The following is a 20,268-nucleotide window of genomic DNA, read 5'->3' as shown; positions in this document are numbered from 1 at the left end:
CTTTTAATTTATGTGCATGTGTGTGTGAAGGGGTGTGATATTAGGTATCCTAGGTTTTTGGAGCATGTGGCCACAGGCCCATATACTCGAGGATGCTTTCCTCCAGTTTCAGGTAATCACTGTACTCCTTCAAGTCCGCCTCCTCGCTGTCTACCTGGAATGTGACTGGCTTGTCAGGCTCCTGCAGACAAAGCCGGAGAAAAAAGCTTCATCATAAACAATAATTACGAAACAATAGAGCACTTAATCCAAGATCTCAGCGTTTCCCATCGTAGAGGCAGAAAATTACCTTGCCTCTGAATTTTACTGAACTGAAATTTTATTGAAGGATGCAAATGTTAAATAAGATGAGACTTTTCTAGTAAAATTTGGACTGTGCCCTGCATCTGTGTATTGCATGCAGGGCACAGTCCTTTAAAGAAAAAAAAGGAAAATTAGGATACTGTGTGGCAAATTCCTGATACTTTCCTCCCACAACAGGAAACCAGACAGTATTGTTCATATCATATTCAAGAGGTGCCTTGTCCTTATCATCCATCTAAATTCAAATTGCCGTAGATGTTTTAAAGCCAACAACAGAAAGAAGCTGGAGGTGAACATGAAAATTCATTCCTGTTTAGAGGAATTAAGAGAAAGTATCCACTCCAAGTGACATTACTACAGCAAAACAAAACTTTTTTGGTAGCTGTCATGCAGCCTAAGATGGAAACAGTTAGCCACTAAAAGACTTTGCTTCTATACTTAGCAGGCAGACTGTCAGGCACTGCCTGTCAATAACTACCCTATCCCCAGTGCTTGGGATCAAATAACGATGTGAATGAATTAAACATGAGGGGATAGAAAATGAGAGAGAGACACTGACAGAAAGAGATACACTTCATCTTTTCCAATGTCAACTTTATACGTCCACATATTTAGCTGGGTCAGTACTAAAACTTCTGTAAGTCTGCTGAAGATTCTGATCACCAATGCAGGGAAGTTTTGTGGGAAGTCAAGGTTTAACTCAAGGACACTTTCACTGTAAACAAATTCTCCTGGAATTGGACAAATGGCAAAGGACACAGAGAAAGAAAAGCTTTAGTGTTCTCCTATCCTTTCTCGTCCTTCATGTTCATTTCAATCGTCATTTCAAATCCAACCATTCGTTGTGCGTCATTATGGTCTGAACTGTCAGATCTAGGAAATTACAAACACTGGACACAGGACATCTTTCCTCCCTCTCAGCTGCTGTTGAGCCACCTTCCAGTCACACTGTTTGATGGAAACTGGCACCTTAAGACTTCTGGGAATTCAGTTTAGAATTAAAACCCACTGCTTACCACTTGTTTCTTGGACTCGCCTGCCTCCTTTCTCTGTTTCGCCCACTGTTCTTCCCACTCCAAATAATCCTTCAGCCTGTCATGCTCTCGGTCAAAGAAGATCTGCATGTTTAAATCCTGCTTACAAACAAAGCAAAACAAGACAAAGATACTAGTTAGCAGTCAATAATACTGTAGCATCCATTAAATACCTTTAAGACGAATAACACATTTTTACCACAGTTTCTTAACATTACACAAGGGTCCAAGCAAAACAGACAGCTCATAGTCTTCTTACCTCATTTTTAACGGGGGAGCGGAGGGCCTTTGGCACATTGAAAACACGGAGCATTCCAAGGTTGTCAGCAACAGCCAGGTAGTGTTGTTTGGCTGTAAGTACAAAACAGTAGAGCAGGGCGATATGACCAAAAATATTTATCACGATATACATTTGAAAATTTGCAATAACGATATAACTGACGATATAATTGACACTAGACAAAATACTTTACAACTCCTCAACTTTATTAGTGCAAAAAAAAAAGAAAACATCAATGTATTTTCACTTACACAAGCAGCTTTTTTAAGTGCATTAAAGTTATATAAAAAAATTGTGCAAATGCAAATCCTTGCTGACAGTTTAACCAAAAGGCATTTCCAGTGGAAATTGGCCGACATATCCTCATCATAACCATGTATAATATCCACAAAACTTAGAAAGAGGTTATACAGACACAATACGGTAATATTATGTTGAAGCACAGTACATATCACTCCGCGAGGCGCCTGCCTACGATAGCCGTAATGCTCCGACAATCCATCAAGCGGTGCGGCTTCGTAGCTTAGCAAAGTCGTACTGAAACATTTGACAGATTTTCGAGCGCCGTGTAGCACATAAAATTGTTTCGAGGTCAGTAAACACAACCAGAATTCATACATTAGGCACACGGGATTATAAGAGGCACTGTTGATTTTCAGAAAAATCAAAGGATTGATTTTAAGTGTGCGGTATTTTCCAATAAACAAGGTAATAACTACGGCCCGCTAGCATGCTCTACCAAAAATCTGATGGTCGAAAGCCAAACCAGTTCCACACCACTGAAGTTGCAGCATTTTTACAAACCAATTCTGGTTCATCCGTTTCATTCAACGATCCACTTTCGCTCTTCTCATTCTGTGTCGCCGCCATGTGCGTATGTAAACAAAGGCACTGCGCATGCGCGTTTCACCCATATTCTATCGCGATATTTCATTTACTTATCGTTGCCCAACATTACACCGGTATTACTGTGAACGGTATGATATAGCCCAGCCCTACAAAACAGTCCATTAAATGAGTTTTAAGGTCTTATCTGTCCTGAGCACCTAATATAAGCCAAGAACTCACAGGAGGCGATACAGGGTTTGATGCAGGTAATTCTGGTACTGGCGACGTGTTCATGGACGTGTGTAGGTTCGCTGGTGTTTAGGAGCAGGTTCCACACCTCGATACTGCCATCATTTCTCCCAATGAAGAAAACCGCAGGTCGGGAGAGGGACCAGCATGCCGCACTGTACTCTTGCTCAGAGCTTGGTCCCACGAAGATTGGGCCACCCTGGATGTTGTGGTTTACAAAAAGTATTTAAAGAATTTTGTGCGTTCTGAAGCATTTTATTCACTGAATTATGTGCTCCAATTTTGTCGATTGAACTTGTGGTATTTTACTTGTGTGTTACTTAGGACGAATTAGTCTGTGTCTGTGCATGGTTCCCATTTGGACGTGCTTCAAAAACCAAAATTGACAAACAAAAAAACCGAAAGCACAACATTGCTAATGCTGAGGTTCCACAAACCATACATGGCTGCTACATCCATTTTTTATGTACAGTCTATGTCTGTGACCAACTGAATAAGTGTGAATAGTTTTGCAGTTTAAATGATCAACACAGCAACCAAGAAATTACGTAATTTGAATTGTCTCGATTCTATGTGCATTATGCATATGTCATGTGAGGTAATCAATGTTTTCTGTTGCAGTACCATTACACCCTCTTTCCAGATGGCAAAGTTCCAGCCTCCTGTTGTCAAAAGAATGTCTTTGAAAAAGGGTGATCGCTGCATTGTGTTCACAAACCAGGCATGAGTTCTAAAACAGAGGAGGGGCTTGGCACCTGGGAGTAAAGTGAGACAGATGGAGAATATGCACAGTTTTATTTGACAGTAATTTCCTTCCAAGGTAATCATAATGCAAAGGAGCAATTAACCCTGTAAAACATTATGGTCATTACATTTGGCCAGGCTACCAAACTAAACAGTGGATTTAATGTGAAAGTAGCAATCAAAGTCATTTCAATAAATTGGGTGTAATTGTTTTATGAATCAACGTACTGCTGTCAGTCTGACAGCTGAGCACTGGTGAGCCATAAAAAACAGAGCGTGGCAAGCCTGACTACTCACTGAACTTTCGTCCAAACTCATCTTCCTCCAGTTTCCAGTCAGTGTAGACAATCTCTCCTTCCTGTAAAAAATTAACATAAAACTGCTTATAAATGTATGTATGCATCTTCCTTATTTCAGTTAAGTTGTAAAGTATAGTATACTCCTTAAGTGGCATGACAAAAACGTGCAAAAACCTAATAAAAAAAATCATTCATTATTGGTTATGCCAACTTGAGATGAACTTCAATGTAAAAAAAAGAAGTCCAGCTTGCTCACAAGCTGAGTAAAGCGTACTTAAGCAGTCAAGAACTTAACTGTATTTTTTACTTTTTTTTCTATGTTGATATCATTTGAAGACATTTTCAAGTTTCAAGTTTTATTGTCATGTACAGATAAACAATGTAGCCACATTTAACCATAATGAAATTTTTTGGCTCGTGCTCCTCAGCCTTACATGAGCATATAGAGAGTGTGCAGTTTATTCAGAAGAAAATAACAGAATTTTTACCTCTGTTCCAACATAAAACTTGGTATTGACATCGTCCAGGGTCCTGAGCGTTTTGGCTGAGGGTATTCTGAGTTGACTGTATTCTGGGAGGACCTCTGCGCCATCATTTTCATTATCTTGTTATGTAAGACAAAACAGGAAGAGACAGTAAAGTGTGGGGGCCAGAAAGTAAGAACAGGTTAAAAGTTCAACTTATTGTTTTTTATTTATTTATTTAACATTTCAGTGACCTGAGAGAGGGAGCCTGGTGCTGACGTGGGACTAAAATGTTCACAATACCCAGCGCCTAGTTACTAGACAAGTACAAATATATCAATAAACTCAAATAGGGGAAGAAAAATAGGTGAAAACTATCAGATTTTAGGAAAAAGAATATCTGCTTTATTCAAATGAAGGAAATAACAGCCTGAACTGCGGCAGTGGTTCTGTAATTTGACCGTGAACAAGACGACAGAAGTACTAAAGCAAGTGAGGTGGGGAGGGGGTACAGCCAAAGTGAAAGAAAAGCACAAGAGGTAGAGGTAGGAGGGAAGCCTGTGGAGAAAACAGGGACAGGAGGTAAAAGGTGGAGGGGCTGAAATAGGTTAAACTGGTAGAAACCTTTTCCATCACAAAAGCCTGACTGTCTGCCAGAGATCATGTGGGTCTATCTGTTCACAGCCCCTTACCTGTGGACCGCTCTTGATCAAGTCTCACTCTTAAAGGTTAGATCAGATTACCGAACCACATGTCTTCTAAATCTATTTTCTCCCAGTTAAGATGTGTGTAAAGATATGAGAAAGATGATACAGGAACAGCTACAGACAGTGTTTGACTTTGCTTAATCCCCATGAGGGCCTGCTCACAATTTATTTCAGTGTGAAAAATCATGCGCTACTGTTAACAAGTATATTGTAGCTTTTTAAATGTTCAGAGAAATGGCAAAAGGCACAGAAGCAGACAGCAAAGACCACCCTCAATCAATGTGAGTCAGATATCTTAGGTAACGCTGCAGTATTAATCACACAGGGATTCATTAAAATCGTAATAACAGACTCCCTGAGGGCTGATGAAAAAAGAAGCAGATTTATTGCTTGAGTTAGTAAGCATATTAATTCTATAACAACCAGCCACCAAGGCTGTGTTTATGGAAGCCAGACAAAGACATGTCTCTTCTTGACCAGCCAGGACACACATGATCATCTTCTGGCCCTCAAGGAGTCTGAGCAGCATATTGCAAAGAGCTGACAGTCAGCAAAGCCAATGGTCTGCAACTATGGCGGCCTTGTTTTGGAAGTATCACTTAATAAAGTGCCATGAAACCTGAGGAGAGACAAGACAGAGGGAGAAATAGAGTAGCTCAGGGCCAAATGAGCCCTGCCCCACTGATCACTGTGCTCAACCATCCAAAGCAGAACTCAAGAATCCAAAACTCCCTCAAAGAGGTCAGGAGACATGTCTGTGATGTTCACTGTTTGCCCTCCTCACTTACTTCAGTTTTTAACACATTCTGATCCATTCAGATATTATAAGAATTGCTCAGGCACATTGCAGAATAATTGCTCTTTACCTTTGATATTTTGAAGACACAGTGAGTGTATCTTTCTATAGTTTGCGCTTGAGCTTTGCTTCATTACTTTCCTCATCAAAACTGTTATATGGACAACAATGAAAATGAGACTATTAGCTACAATGGGGAAATCATTTCTCTAATTGTTATGGTAGTTTAATTTTAATGGAAACCAAAAATCCAGAAAACACTTTATATAGAAGTTATAAATTGATTTTGAAAGAAGAATTTGATCCATGACCAAAGAGCCGTCTATGACCCGTCTTTAGTGTTCTGACTGAGGAGAGGATGTTTGTGTCCAAGATTTTACGTTACGTTACATTGGTCCCTCAGTGCAATGAGTTTGCCCTGAAACATTAGCAGAAAAACAGTCCTAAAGCATGTTTACATCTCCGTGCTTGACTGTGGAGATGATGCTCTTAGTGTCATATGCAGCATTTCTCTTCCTTCAAACACAAAAACAATAACTTGACCACAGTACCTTCTCCCATTTACATCCTCATTGGCAAACTTGACATGGGCCTGTAAATGTGCCTTCTTGAGCAGGGGACTTTGCGAGAGCCGGAAGATTTCTGTCCATTGTCCAAAGTGTTACCAATGGTGCTCTTGGCGGCTGTGGTCCCAACTGCCCTCAGATCATTAACAGGCTCCTCTCATGTAGTTTTGGGCAGATATGCCACCTTTCTCACAATCATCCTCACCTCATGAGGCAAGATCTTGCATGAATCTCCAGACTGAGGGTGACTGATGGTCATTTTATTATTTCTTTCTTCTATTTCCGAATAATTTCACCAACAGTTGTCATCTTCTCACCAAGCTTCTTGCTGATGGTCACTGTAGCCCATTCCAGCCTCAACAGGTCTGCAATCGTGTCCCTGACATCCATGGAGAGCTATTTGGTCTTATTTATGGTGGTGAAGAGGTTGGAATGGGAGAAACAGATTCAGGAGTATCTGTAACTGATTGATTGACTGTATCAATCATGTATGAATCATACTTGTTATTAATCTCTGTCTCTCTTCCACAGCATGTCTTTTATCCTGTCTTCCCTCTGTCACCCCAACCGCTCAAGGCAGATGGCGCCCCTCCCTGAGCCTGGTTCTGCTGAAGGTTTCTTCTTGTAAAAAGGGAGTTTTTCCTTCCCACTGTTGCCAAAGTGCTTGTTAATAGGTGGTCATATGACTGATGGGTTTTTCTGTGTATTATTGTAGGGTCTACCTTACAATATAAAGCACCTTGTTGTTGTGATTTGGCGCTGCATAAATAAAGTTGAATTGAATTCATCTGAATTAATCTGTCTGCTGCATGCAGACATGCAAATCAATTTATAATGTTTATGTATTTTTTTTCTTGATTTTTGGCTGATTTTCTGTTTCTCTCCATTAAATTGGAGCTTCCATGAATATTAGAGACTGTTCTTTTTTGTTGCAATAAGCAACAAATTCAGCGGGGGATCAAACAACATCTCTTATGGACAATCGGTTTGATTTGAATGAGCATGTGAGTGAGTCAGCTTCCTAAAACGTTTGGCATCAAACAAAAAAACCACAAAGTATTTTGTGTAATTAAGTAATGTGACTGATTGCAGGAAAACAGAGAACGAGTATAACAGACTGAAACAGACAAAGCCTTGCAGCCTCGAGGGTAAAAGCTCTTGCTCACCTGTGTTCCTACCTGTATTACTATTACAGGTGTAATGTTCTAGGCTGAACTTCAAAGGAGCAAACTCTCCACTTGTATCGATCTTTGGCAGGGAAACCTGACACATGGCATAAAAGAAGATGGCTTTTATCGCTTGAAGAAAAAAGAAAACCTTATCTAAAACAAAATCACAGAGCATGCTCAAGAATCTACACACTGAAATCATTACCTAAACCCCAGTTAAATAAATCCAATGCACACGTAAATACAAATTAAATAGTTATTCAATTTAAGCCATTTTCCTTATTTTCTTGTAACAAATCTTTGTCTGCAGAATAATTACTGATGTGTAAAAATAACACTAAACATCGAATCATTCTTTTTCTTATGGTTGATTTTCTTATAGTTGGAAGTTGAAGAAAAAAGCTCTTTCTACACAAATCATAAGCTCTGTAATGCACCCCAGACATGACAGTACCCTGAAGAGTGGTTTCCATATCCGGTCCAGGTGTTTGAAAGTTTTGGGGATGCTGTAGGGTGTCATCATGGTCTTCTGATCCACATCTTGCTTCCTGTCTGCCAGAAACTGGTTCTGTAGTTTTGGCACTCGCAGATCCCAAAACATGACAGTGCTTTAGACAGAGACACAATAAGATAATGTGGTATTAAGAACCACCTGAAAATTAACAAAATTCTCTATCATCAAATGTTCATATTCAAACATGATTGTTGCATATATAGATGTGTGGTTTTCTTCAAATGTGGTTATTGCCAAAAACAACAGGAGCAGTGTTTTGAAATCTTTCTGTCATTTGCAACTCCTTTAGCGCCAGTCTAATGACACAGAGTGTGAAACACAGTCTGTATTCACATTGATACTTCATATCTAAACTGAATAACAGGACATGCAAAATGAAGTAACACATAAAAACACTAGTGAGAATTAGACTGCATAGCTATTTCCTGAGAAATATAATGATTGCCAGATACACTCATTTACGTGGTTTACAAAAGGCAATATTTTAACCAACAGCACAGCTCTTCAATATATAATTGGCTCAGTATGTTCAACCAGAGGAGAATGACTACAGATTACACCATAGAATTAAGATGAAACCGGAAAAATAATCCAGCGTGTTTGAGTGCCATAATATATATTCACCAATGGAAAGCTTTACAACTTTACAGTATTAAAAAGCATCTTTACAGTCTACTCTACAAGAAAAAAAAATAACTCTATATAAATACCTTTCATCTTTATGAAAAATTTATAGGTGATTTTTTCACACATATACATTTTATGTTTTAAACTGTCTCTACTTAGCTAGTAGCTGTTATGTCTTGTTAATCCAAGTCACTGATCTGAACAAAATTGTAGTGTTTTGTTATTTAATTGATATGTGACTTGGCACTAATAGCCAGACATTTTTGTCTGCCAAATACAGACAGTAAAACCAAACCCATACTCGAAGCTAGGGATGTAGCTTGCTAACTTTCTAGCATTAGCCTCAAGTTAGAATTCCATCTTCTCTAAGAGATCTGGTACTGCTTGAATTTTTCTGTATCTTGCAACTGTGTTTCTACTCTTTTACAATTTAGCAATAAATATTACTACTTCTTATATTCTTTATATTTGCTTTCTTTTGTATTTAATTTCCAGCATTAGTTATAAGTCAGTTTCACTTGGAATTACACAAAATATATACACCAAGGAACTTAAATTATGATGTATTTATTTAGCTAATGTTACCGCATAAGTAGTATAATATTCCCATTTGGGTTGTTTTGCTTATTATCTAAACTTGTCGAGGTTTTGTCGTAATTTCATAATAATACTTTATGTATCCTTTTTTCTATGCACATGTAGAGGTGTGGCAAAGTCAAGTCAGTTATGATGAGGGAAAATGACTAAAACCCATTTTCTAAACACTGTTCACTTCCAAAGGGTTTCTTTCTTTTCTTTTTTTTCCCCCTGTATTTGACCTTCATTAGAATGTCAACAATCCAGAGAGACTCAAAACAAGGGCAGCAAGAGAGAAAGGGGACGTGATAAAGCAAACAGTGGATCTAGTGAGTGTATAATGTATCCATCAGGTAACCAGAGGCCTTTGTTTGCCTACTTTGCAAATAACTGTATGTATTAAAAAACACACACATGCTATCAGCCACTAAAAACACACTTAGAATCAACATCCAAAGTACATACTGACAAGCAGTGAAAAGTAAGAAGAAAAAGTATCAGGAGTTATTTTTTTCATTAAACTGTAGAGAACTTACCAGTCAGGGGAGCAGGTGACAACTTGAACAGAAATGTTAGAATTGTTTTGAACTGGAACGCCTGTCCTGGTCACCTAAACAGAGGGAGTTACAAAATCAATAAATGTCTGCATCAGGCTTGGTCTTGTAAAGAATAAACATGGTTCATGAAGCTGTATGGGTGGTTGGATTTTCCCCTGGGGGCACTTTGATGATTGCCTCATTTTACTTATCCAGATAACTGAAAGTGATCGATGTGATTTACTGCAAGTAACTACATAGAGGTAAGTGATAGGTACAAGTGGGAAACCAAATCTGGACATATATGGCTAGTAATTTTCTGTGCACACTTAATATTGGATTTCTTTGTAAAAGACAAAATACCATAGTCTTACTGCAGAAAATATATCTTTAGATAAATATAGGTTTAGATTTGATTTCTTTTGACGTTGTGATTGTGGGGTTTGCTTTCCTCTGAACATATATTCTACATTGCTCTTTTTCTGCGCTCGCACCCTCATTTGTAACATTTGCTCTGCTTGCTATCTACTTCCCACTAATGCCCTACATCCTCTTAGCCCTGTTTATAGTGAATTGGCCATTAACCTGTCACCATTCCAAAACAAGACAGAGAAATCAGTATGCCAGTATGAGACCTGACCTTGAAGTGTATGTTTTGTTACCATTTTGAGATTGGGGGTTTTAGTATGTTGAATTACGACACAGTGTTTGTATTAGATATAATTTAGGGAGGCTGAGATCTAGAGAATACTAAAGATTGCTTTTCTGAGACTATTGCTGTGTAGTCACACAAAAACACCTTTTATCCACACGCTAAACAACAGTAACCTTGTGGAAGGGCTCAGAGTAGGCTCATGTGCGCCTGGTGGAAAAAGTAATTCCCAAGTTGTTAATTCCCTCCAACCCCTTTGCCCTTCAGTCCCTCAGTACCTCAAATGTTTTCGGCAGCCACTGCACATCAGTAACTGGGGATTTGTGGCTGCTTTCTATGGAAGAAACTGCACAGTAGCGCATGACAGGAGTCTTGTTCTCTTTTTTGTCACCCAAGTCCTGTAGGGAAAGCAGACACGCGACAGTAATGTGCTGTATGGTGAGCTCTGACAATTCAGTCTACACAGAAATTCAATCTAGACACAAAGACTGTACACAGCTGAATAACCACTGTAAAACGCACAAGCAGAATAATGAAATGCACGCAGACTCTGTGTTTAATCCCCAACGCGAACATATTGAACAACAATGATTTTTCCGCTCACACTTTATGACGTGACGACTTCGATGTGTGCATGGAAAAACAAACAGCACACAGATAAATACACTCAAACACATTCTGGCACAATAGAGCCACTTAAAAAACATAAAATCGCTGCAATGTGATTATTTATTTTGTTTAAAACACCTCCTCATAGTGTTGCAAGCAAATTTTAAACATATATCTTAGTCGTAGTGTGGACCTGCAATTGGATTTATTATGTGCAATGGAGCGAATAAAAAAAAATAGATAGAGAAGATGTTAATTTAAAATGTAATTCTGCATTTATCTGACAACCCAGTGACAGGTGGTGGTGTAGCACAGCTTTCACATCACCTAACAGAGCGTTCTAGTAGATACAACTGCCACTGTTTACACTGCAAACAGCAGGAAGGGCAGTGATCTGATTTCACTGTGTGTTATCTTCTATGTGGGGGCAATCTACGGAGGTAGATGAAGAGTTATGTAACAGCTGGCGTATGTGAGCCGGTGCTGTTGACTCTGGTGAATAAAGGGCTAACAATGACAAAGAGAACAGAAGGAGGCACAGAGGGTGGGAGAGGGGAAGGCAAAGAGAAGGAAGCAGTAAGGAGAAGGATGGAGACAGCTGCTCCACTGTAGAGGCAATAAAAACACCCAAGGTAAATCTGGGCCAGAGATGATAGGACACGAGTGTCTATTTAAATACAGCTGTGCAGGTTAGGCTTTAAGCAGAAGCTTTAAGAAACTGTAAAACAAAACATTTTCAAACTATAAAAGCTACACTGAAATGAGCTAAAACAAAACAAAGTCAAAACTACGGTAAACAAATATTTAAAAAAAAATTAGAAAATACAAACTATAATAACTCACAGCTGGCCTTCACTTTAAGGGTTTTTACTATAGAATACCACATGATAAATATAATGTGTTTCCCACAACATATTGTCGCATTACTATTCTGTCCCAGCCCTCTGTGAAAATTTATTTTTTACAAGGCTTTGCCAAAAATATTTCAGTCTTCAGTCGGAATTTTCACTTTATCTCACTTCAGTTTAACTGAGGTGTCCATATGAAGCCTAATAAGCTGCACGTATATAGAAGCAGGGTTATGTAACGATATAATCTTTCTAAGAGATTCACTCCTTTCAAGTAATGAGTGGAGTAAGGAATTATTATTGCAAAAAAAGTAATTAGATTACTGTTACTTTCCCGTAAGCACGCTCCGTTACTGCGTTATTAAACCATGATTTTTTTTGTGAGAGCGTCTCATGACAATGACGTACAAGCGTGCCACGTCCGTGGCAGCAACAGACGTGTGCAGATCAACAATGGATAATATGGAGTATGGGAGAGAGTACGACCGTGCAGCGTTTAAAGCTTGGAAGTACTGACATTACTTTGAGTTTGATTCCAAAAAAAGTGACAAAAACATTAGCGTCCGCTGTACACTCTGCATGGGAAGAAAACGTCTTTTTTCAGCGAAAAATTAAACTTTAAATCTGCCACGGGAATGTGAAATTAACAGAGAAACTCCCCGGAACAGGGAGCAGCATGCCTCACTGCATCAGCACTGTGACTATTTCAAAGAGAGTATGGGTACTTACAAATGTGTCAGTGTCAGAGTCGGAGTCTGAGCCTTTTTTACTGTTAGGCCGTGTTCCCTGTAAGTGCGGGACGTGAAAAGAAATGTCCCACAACACCACCTGAGACATCAGCAACATAAAATCGTTTAGTGGTGATGATCATTTGAGCCTGAGACTATAGATAATAATATACAAATATATATATTAGAAAAAAAAAACCCTCAAACATATCATTTTAAATTCTGACAGAAGAGTGGCAACAGTATGCAATACCATTTTTATATTGAACTAAAATGGGGGCATGGGATGAGAAACTGATTATTTTGATTTGTGAAGTTGAGACGCTGAGTGAAAAAGGAGCACCTTGCCATTCCTGCAGCCACCAACAATAACATTTGGATTCGAAGGGCAGAACTCGAAGGCAAAAATGTCATCTGGGCACTCCAAGAGCAACTATATATATATAAAAAAAATCAAAACACATAAAAATGAGCATACACATATTTCCAAGCAGAGGTTTCCATGTATAAGGAGCTTCCCAACGCAAAAATGTATTTATTCTAGTCTCTCATATGCCTACGCTAAACATAAGGGGAAAAAGACAGTATGCAGTATATTTTTTAGCTTTGTTCCCTTTTGTAGAAAATATTATTTATTTATGTTATTTATGTGTCTTGTCAAAGTGCCACTGGTCCCAGAGGCTGAAACCAAATCATGACACATGCACCATTGAAGGCACACGTGGAACTCATATTACTTTTGAGCAATTTAGCAGCTTGGTTATATTGATTGAGTGCTTGGCTCAAATCAATAGATCTTTTCAAATTTAATACAGCAGAAGATAAATTACAGTAAAGGGCAAAGACTTAGAGCTAACTCTCAAACACATACACTTAAAAAAATGTTTTCTCGACTCCCATTAATGGGTTTCTCTCCTCTACTTCTCATACCCGGGGGTTAGACTGATCGGGGAAGCCATAGAAGACAATGAAAGCAGGACTGTTGATGTACGCAGTGGACTTATCCAGCTGCTCCTCCTGTTTCTTTATAAAAGTCACAGCTATCAGACCTGCCACATAGACAAAAAAACCACACCCCACAATGTATCAGCTACATAGCAACAGGAAAACAGACCTGTGTTTACAAAGCCTTTTTTGAAAAATTTGTAGATCAACTCTAATTTCTACTTTACATAGAAGCCACAAATTGATAATGCATGTGCACTGATCACACTGATATTCTTTTTCTGGTTCTTGTGGAAGTCGATGTGTGTCTTAAGGTGAGAGACGCGTTGATATTACAAGGCAGAGCTTGTCAGTGAAGTTGAAATAACATAGGTGTCATCAGGAAAAGAGAGTGCAATTTCTTTTAGGCAGGCTATTGTATATTTGTACGTATTTATATTATTGCCCACTAAGTGTATACTTTCTCGCCACAAACTGCTGTTGCTGAAAAAACAAGAATTGGGCAAACTCCTGCCTGCCCAGGTCTGTGCAAGGGGTCAATAGTGACCTAATTTTTCCAACTAAAAAGTGAAAGAAAATGAATTATGATGATTTTAATGTGACCTGTCAGGGTTCTAACGGTTATTTTGCAATGTTCATGAATGTCCAAAGTTTCTATGGTACACAAATCTTGACTTGTTCATAAATGTACTCTATGCTATGTCTGTAGAAGTCTATGTACTTCACCATGGATTGTAGGGTGCCAGCTGACGCTGCTGATTTTCTTCCCCATGGCGCGCTTCTCGTCTGTGAAGGTCCATTGAAGCTTCAGACCTTCAGAAACCATCACCAACCTGTCAGAAGCTTCTGCTCCTATGCCCAAGGCATTAAAGTCATCAGTGAACACATTCATTATGTGTGCCTGCTGAAAGGCATGCAAGACCCTGCAAAACAATAAAAATCTTGGTAAAACCTCTAGAAGTGAAAATGTACCTCTTGAAATTTGGACCGGTACTTTTTACGTATCATTGCTCACAGACAGCGGAGCAAACAGACAAACAAACAAACACTACTAGAAACATTTTTTCTCTCTTGCCTTGGCAGAGGAATAAAGTACACACAATTGTCTTAATATACCATCATCATATTTTCACTGAATATTCCTGCATTCATAATACTGGATGGGATTGAGTTATCTATGGCTTATATTTTGAGCATGGGTTGTTAAGAAGCAGATGGAAAAGACGATACCATAAGAATTCATTTTACCTGGGGGTCACTGAGTTGAGAAACTTCTTCAGTTTCTCAGAACTGAGGATGCTTTCTTTTTCTTTCTCACTTAGCTCTCTTGGTTCATACTGGGTAAACATATTCCTCTGAAACGGCCTGTAAAATAGACAGAAGGCAACACATACAATAAAACATGGAAGCTTTTAAAACAATATGTTATGAAAAGTGTTGCAGATTCACTGAAAGCATATATAATTTATGAAGCGTGCACAGTATGTAGACAAAGCAGAAAATATTTCTGAAATTGATTTCATCTTACTTCCTTGATTTGAAACAGATGCAGTCTTATTATCAGGCTAGTCAAACCTGCACGTGCTTTCCCTCCCTACAGAACAAATCCATTTTAAGTGCACTGATTTGCTGGCCTACCGCTCCGTCTGAGTAGTGCTGCTCTGCAGCCTGGGAACAGCCTGCATCCCGCAGTCCCTCTGCATCTGCTTGATGCTGAACCTGCTGTCTTGGTAGGAAGGACACTCCACGGAGCGACACTCAGCCTCTGTACTGTTGCGGTCAGAAAAACTGACGGGTAACCCCGGTCTGCGCTTTAAGTCGAACTTGTAGCACAGCTGATGATGACAGAAGAGACAGAACAGAATTCATGAGCAAAGCAATCAGATCAGATATAAATATTTAATGTTAATTTGAATATACTGCAGTGCCTTTTCTCTGGTCTCTTTGACAGACTCTTGATCTACTTCCAGCTCACTGCCGAGAGATATCCATGGCTTTGGTTCTGGGGTTTTACTGACATCATCCTCCAACACTATTATTTCAGGTTGTGGGGGCTGCAGAACCTAAATACAATTATAAGAATATATAATATAAAGGACAAAATAACAGTAAAAAAAAACCCCATACACTAGCAATCTTTACATGTATTCATACTTACAGCAAAATGCTTATGCTAGGGAAAGATAATAAAGTAGTACTTAAAGTCTTACATTTTACAGAAAAATAGCTAGGAAAGCGAAACAGCCAGGATGATATATGACCTGTCACTATTACTAATAACTGGTGCCACAAAAGCACTAGAAACAATTACCGACCTTTAAATTAAATAATATAAAACTTCTGCCTATGTTACTGCTTATCAGTATAGATTTTTTAATTATTGGCCTGGTCTGTCTAATAACGAACATGTATTGAGGAAAGAAAAAATATATTAACAAAAGAGAACCTTGTTACCGTAACCAAAACTGTTAGCTTACATTATATACTCTAGCCTTGGCTTCTGGTGTGAGAACCAGGTAAAAACTCTGTCCATAGGTGAAATCTACATCAAAAACAAGCAATATTTCATCCTCTGGGTAGTCCTGTCAAAAGAAAGTGAAAATCACAGCATTAATTTTTTATGAGAGTGTTAGAATACATCACAATACAAACTACTTCTCCAGTAATTTGGTTGAGAGTGAATGTGAAAATGCCAAAAACCCTACAAACATCACAAAAACCGAAATGGCTGAAAGGAAAACTGGTGTTACTTAGGGTTTAAATCTCATTTGTGGATGACTAAAGTTGCAAAGTTGTGTCATAAATGCATAAAAGAATTTAGATCAGACAGAGAAAAAAATTAAGTTAAACTGGTTGCTTTGTCTTTTCCCACAGCTCTTAACTTGGGTCTGTGCATCATCATAGTGTCTGGTTGCTGTTGTCTGAGGAAACTATGCAATAATGTAGAACCAGCGCCTAACCAGTACAAACTGCTTCACAGGGTGGAAATCGGACACTGCGGCTCTTGTCTTAATATCCTGTATGATGTCGTCCTTTTTCAGCAGCTTGTAAGGGCTCTGCTCTGTGACATCCTCATCAATGCAGCATTCAAAGAGCTCCTGGGTGGCTGTTGTCAGGACGATGGGGTAGATGTCATCAGGGTGATCTTCAGGAGCGTTCAGAAACAATTGAGGGAAGAAAAATAGGGAAGTTATCTGATAAAACGAGCTTTTGGGCTTCATTCCCTAAAAGCAAAGCTGATGACTTGAACGGCTCAAATAAATACTAATACTAATACTAATACTACTACTACTACCACAAATAATAATAATAATAATAGTGATAATAATGATAATAAATAATCCAGAACCAATTACTTATGTTTTAGAATATTGAATGAGACTGTATCAGATAATCAAACAATAATGATTTTGATATCAAAACAATGTAAACACTCAGATAAGCAAACTCTGGTATAAACGTTGGGATTTTACTGGCTTGTGGATACACACAACAGCTGCAAAGACCACTGACATGTATTTATTCAAATATGCTTGGAGTGGGCCTGGAGAATGCGTGCAGAATTGGTGCATTGCAGTGCATTGTCCATGGGGAAAAGTCCTTGTGGTCACAGCAAACTAGAAGGCACGCGCACATCCACGTGTTCACCTTCCGATGAAGAAATTTAACATCCCTCAGACCCAGCGAACGCCTCTCATCCTTTGCCTGCTTTGACCCTACAAATATCAGTCCTTATGAGAAGTCTGTGCACAATGTTTAAATGTTTCTAGGAGTACTTTTGTATCAGAATGTGTAAAAACCAATAGGGCATCCCTCAAGACATAAAGTGCAGTTACACACATTTATTCAGGACTGTTATAATACGAAGCCAAAGTACTTTACCATCGCCACAACAAAGCTTTTCCTAATAAACAATCCATTCAGACTCTACTATATCTAAGCCAAGCACAGTCCAGGGTATAGTACAGTAAACAAAGCTTTGTATAATGATAGTTTTCATCCTGCTTGTGGTCTCTCTCTTCAAAGTCTTTCCACAAGGTTGCTAAGGGGACACTGGGAATGCTCAAGTACAGCTTAAGTAACCACTTCCCAGCTGGGTGTGTCAACCTTTTCCACTCACACCACTTAGGCCTCACGCCAAATCATTGTAGTGGAAACTCACACCCTTCATTTCACAGAGTCATGTGTCAACCAAGGCATTTGTATTCATGGGAAATATTTGCTTGGGAGACATAAAGAGTGTGATGCGCAGTGTTCCACAGCCCTCAAGAATGCAATTAAATTACATTTGTTGGCTGCTCCAAAAAGCTATTTTTAATTTGTTAAGCTTCTTTTCTCTTGCATAATTTACCCAGGCATTTTAAAAGCATACCACAAGATATTTATACCAAACCTCAGAGCATTCAAATTTTAGCACAGTTTGTTTTCCAGTCTGCTCATATTAGTGAAGAACTTAAGCTTGAACAAAATACATTTATCAGCGTATCCTTAATGTCACACAATGTGCAGAAACCTGCATTTATATTTGAACTAGAAGGCCAATGTGTTGTTATTGTCACAAAGATTTAAACTGGTTCCTAAAAAATTACCATTAGTTTTATGGCAAAGACAAGATTTTAGGCTGAGCCCAGGCTTGGCTTGGGCTCAGCCTAATTAGGTCATGTTCACATGTTAACCTAATTAGGTCATGTTCAATTTTGTCACGTTCACAAATTGGACTTAAACTGCTAGAAGTATAAGATTAAAAGGAATAAATAAATGCAAAAAACTGAGCAAATTTTGAAAGGAAAAATATTTTTTACTCACAATCACCTAATCTAAAGTAAAACATTACTTATGCTGATGGTTACAAGCACTTGATCAAAAACAAGTTTTGGGGGTTGGTATGTCTAAGAGAAAACCAAATCTAGGGACACAGAGCCAAGTAGAGAAGATCTCCAGAGGCTACACAGCAGTACACTTGAGAACATATCAGAACAATGCACATATGAAGGATATATAACTATTCACATTATATGACTACATCAAAAAGCGACTGTTCTTTTGACTTGAGCATTGCTACTGGTAAACCTGAAACGGAATAATAAGGGTCTGATTAATATGCTGTGCTGAAAATCAGCACATACGCAAGTAGAAGAGCCAAATGCTCAGGCTCTCTGAGTTCAAGAATAAAAATAAAGTGTTGAAAAATGAACAAAGCGAGCTTTTTGTAAAAGTAAAAACACATAATGAGTTATAATTTAATTTTCTCTCTTCAAAAAAAATAAAATAAAAATAATTATTTTTCTTACCAGGCTTTTCCATAGGTGAAGGTGGCAGATTCTTCTTGACTGAATAGAAATTAACTGTTAGTTGTTAGGGTAAATCAAAAACAAAAGCAAGCCTGTTTAGATTGTTTTGACAATGTGGACTTATACTGTTGGGGCTATAAGCTGGAGACTGGTGGAATGGGTAACACGGGATATTTTAAAAAGGAAAAACTCTGAGAAAAATATACTTTACCAAGGACATGGCACCATGACCTCATAGTAAAATGATGTGCTGGTGATATTTAACTGTAAGCAGGTTTTCAGCTGTGACATGGTGAATGTAAACCAAACACTGAGAATGGGGAATCACAGCTGAGTAGAAACCATCTCCAAGCACCAATGTCACTGTAAGTGCTGTCTAACATTACACTCAAGACCAAATTAAAACAATGCAAATAGCTTTTTTTCTGAGATTTTTTTTCTCAACTATTTGTGTTACAAAAATAATTAAAAGTAAATCAGTTCCCATGAGTTAAGAATCCCTCAAAGTAAACTTAATGGCCAATTCAAAAGCATCAAGGATTATAGGATCACCCTGGCTCTGGGAAATCAGTTTACTATTTTATTTACATGTCTCTGTATGAAAGATGTTCTTTCATACAGAGACATATACAATAAAAGCAAACAAATGCATTTAAATTCAGAAATTAATACTCCAGGACTCACCTTTTCCTTTAACACCTGTTTTTCTTGATGGACTTTTTTGCCTCTTGGGTGCCATCTTTGCTCTTGGACAGATTTATAAAGGGAAGAGAGGAAGTTTACACGTTTTTTTCAACCAGACACATTCTGTACACAATTTTCAATTTAATTTTCCCCACTGTCACTGGCATTAGAACTCATCCACTCAGGCAATCCTGATGTCGTTATGAAAGGCTCTGGTGACATCTTGTGGCAGATAAGGGAACTGCACTGATTACTTAAAAAAAAAAAAGCTGGTGAACTCTGAGAATAAATGCTTGTATTAATTTAAACTACTTACCCAAATAATACCTGTTAAAGTTATTATTATAGCAATAATAAGTTGTTGTTTAGTTGTCTTAATCAGAATTATAATACAGATTACAACCAGTGATAGAGGAAGTTTTCTTAGACACTTCAGTAAAAGCTTTGACTCTTAAGTATTGTGTTATATTTTGCGCATATCAGTAAAATGTATTTAATTGGGCAACATAAAGTTACAGCAATTAGCACTGTTGCCCCACAGCAAGCAGGTCTTGGCTGCAAATCCAGGACCTTTCTATGTGTAGTCTGTTGTTCTCCTTTGTTCTCCAGCTTTCTCCCACACTCCAAGGACATGCATGTTAGGTTAACTGGTTCTCTCTGTCAGGCCTGTAATAGATAGACTGGTGACCTGGATGGATGTAGTCTAATCATCAAAAGTAGTAACAACATAATTTGACCACTGGACATAATGTTTAGTGATGTGAATATACTCTGCCAAGAGGACGTTTTTACTGCTTTGTGTAATATTAGGAAATTTTA

The 20,268-nt window shown here is 38.3% G+C and overlaps 1 protein-coding gene across 1 annotated transcript; it reads right to left on the bottom strand.

Annotated features, from left to right (window-relative positions):
• Window positions 1-49: 49 nt before the first annotated feature.
• dnai3 (dynein axonemal intermediate chain 3) lies at window positions 50-19,509 on the bottom strand. Its single transcript, XM_063460492.1, has 22 exons — window positions 19,450-19,509; window positions 18,766-18,804; window positions 16,435-16,619; window positions 15,961-16,056; window positions 15,403-15,537; window positions 15,113-15,309; window positions 14,723-14,839; window positions 14,201-14,397; window positions 13,460-13,578; window positions 12,873-12,962; window positions 12,531-12,629; window positions 10,623-10,742; window positions 9,693-9,766; window positions 7,894-8,047; window positions 7,437-7,533; window positions 4,226-4,341; window positions 3,736-3,796; window positions 3,319-3,449; window positions 2,686-2,893; window positions 1,597-1,688; window positions 1,320-1,436; window positions 50-181 (listed from the first exon to the last, which is right to left on the bottom strand). The coding sequence occupies exons 1-22, from the start codon at window positions 19,502-19,504 to the stop codon at window positions 50-52; spliced, it is 2,631 nt and encodes an 876-aa protein (XP_063316562.1). The 5' UTR covers window positions 19,505-19,509.
• Window positions 19,510-20,268: the final 759 nt, after the last annotated feature.

This window comes from Pelmatolapia mariae, linkage group LG17 (assembly GCF_036321145.2).
Source record: "Pelmatolapia mariae isolate MD_Pm_ZW linkage group LG17, Pm_UMD_F_2, whole genome shotgun sequence".
In the NCBI taxonomy this organism is placed as follows: Eukaryota; Metazoa; Chordata; class Actinopteri; order Cichliformes; family Cichlidae; genus Pelmatolapia; species Pelmatolapia mariae.
This window is presented reverse-complemented; position numbering and strand designations above follow the sequence as displayed.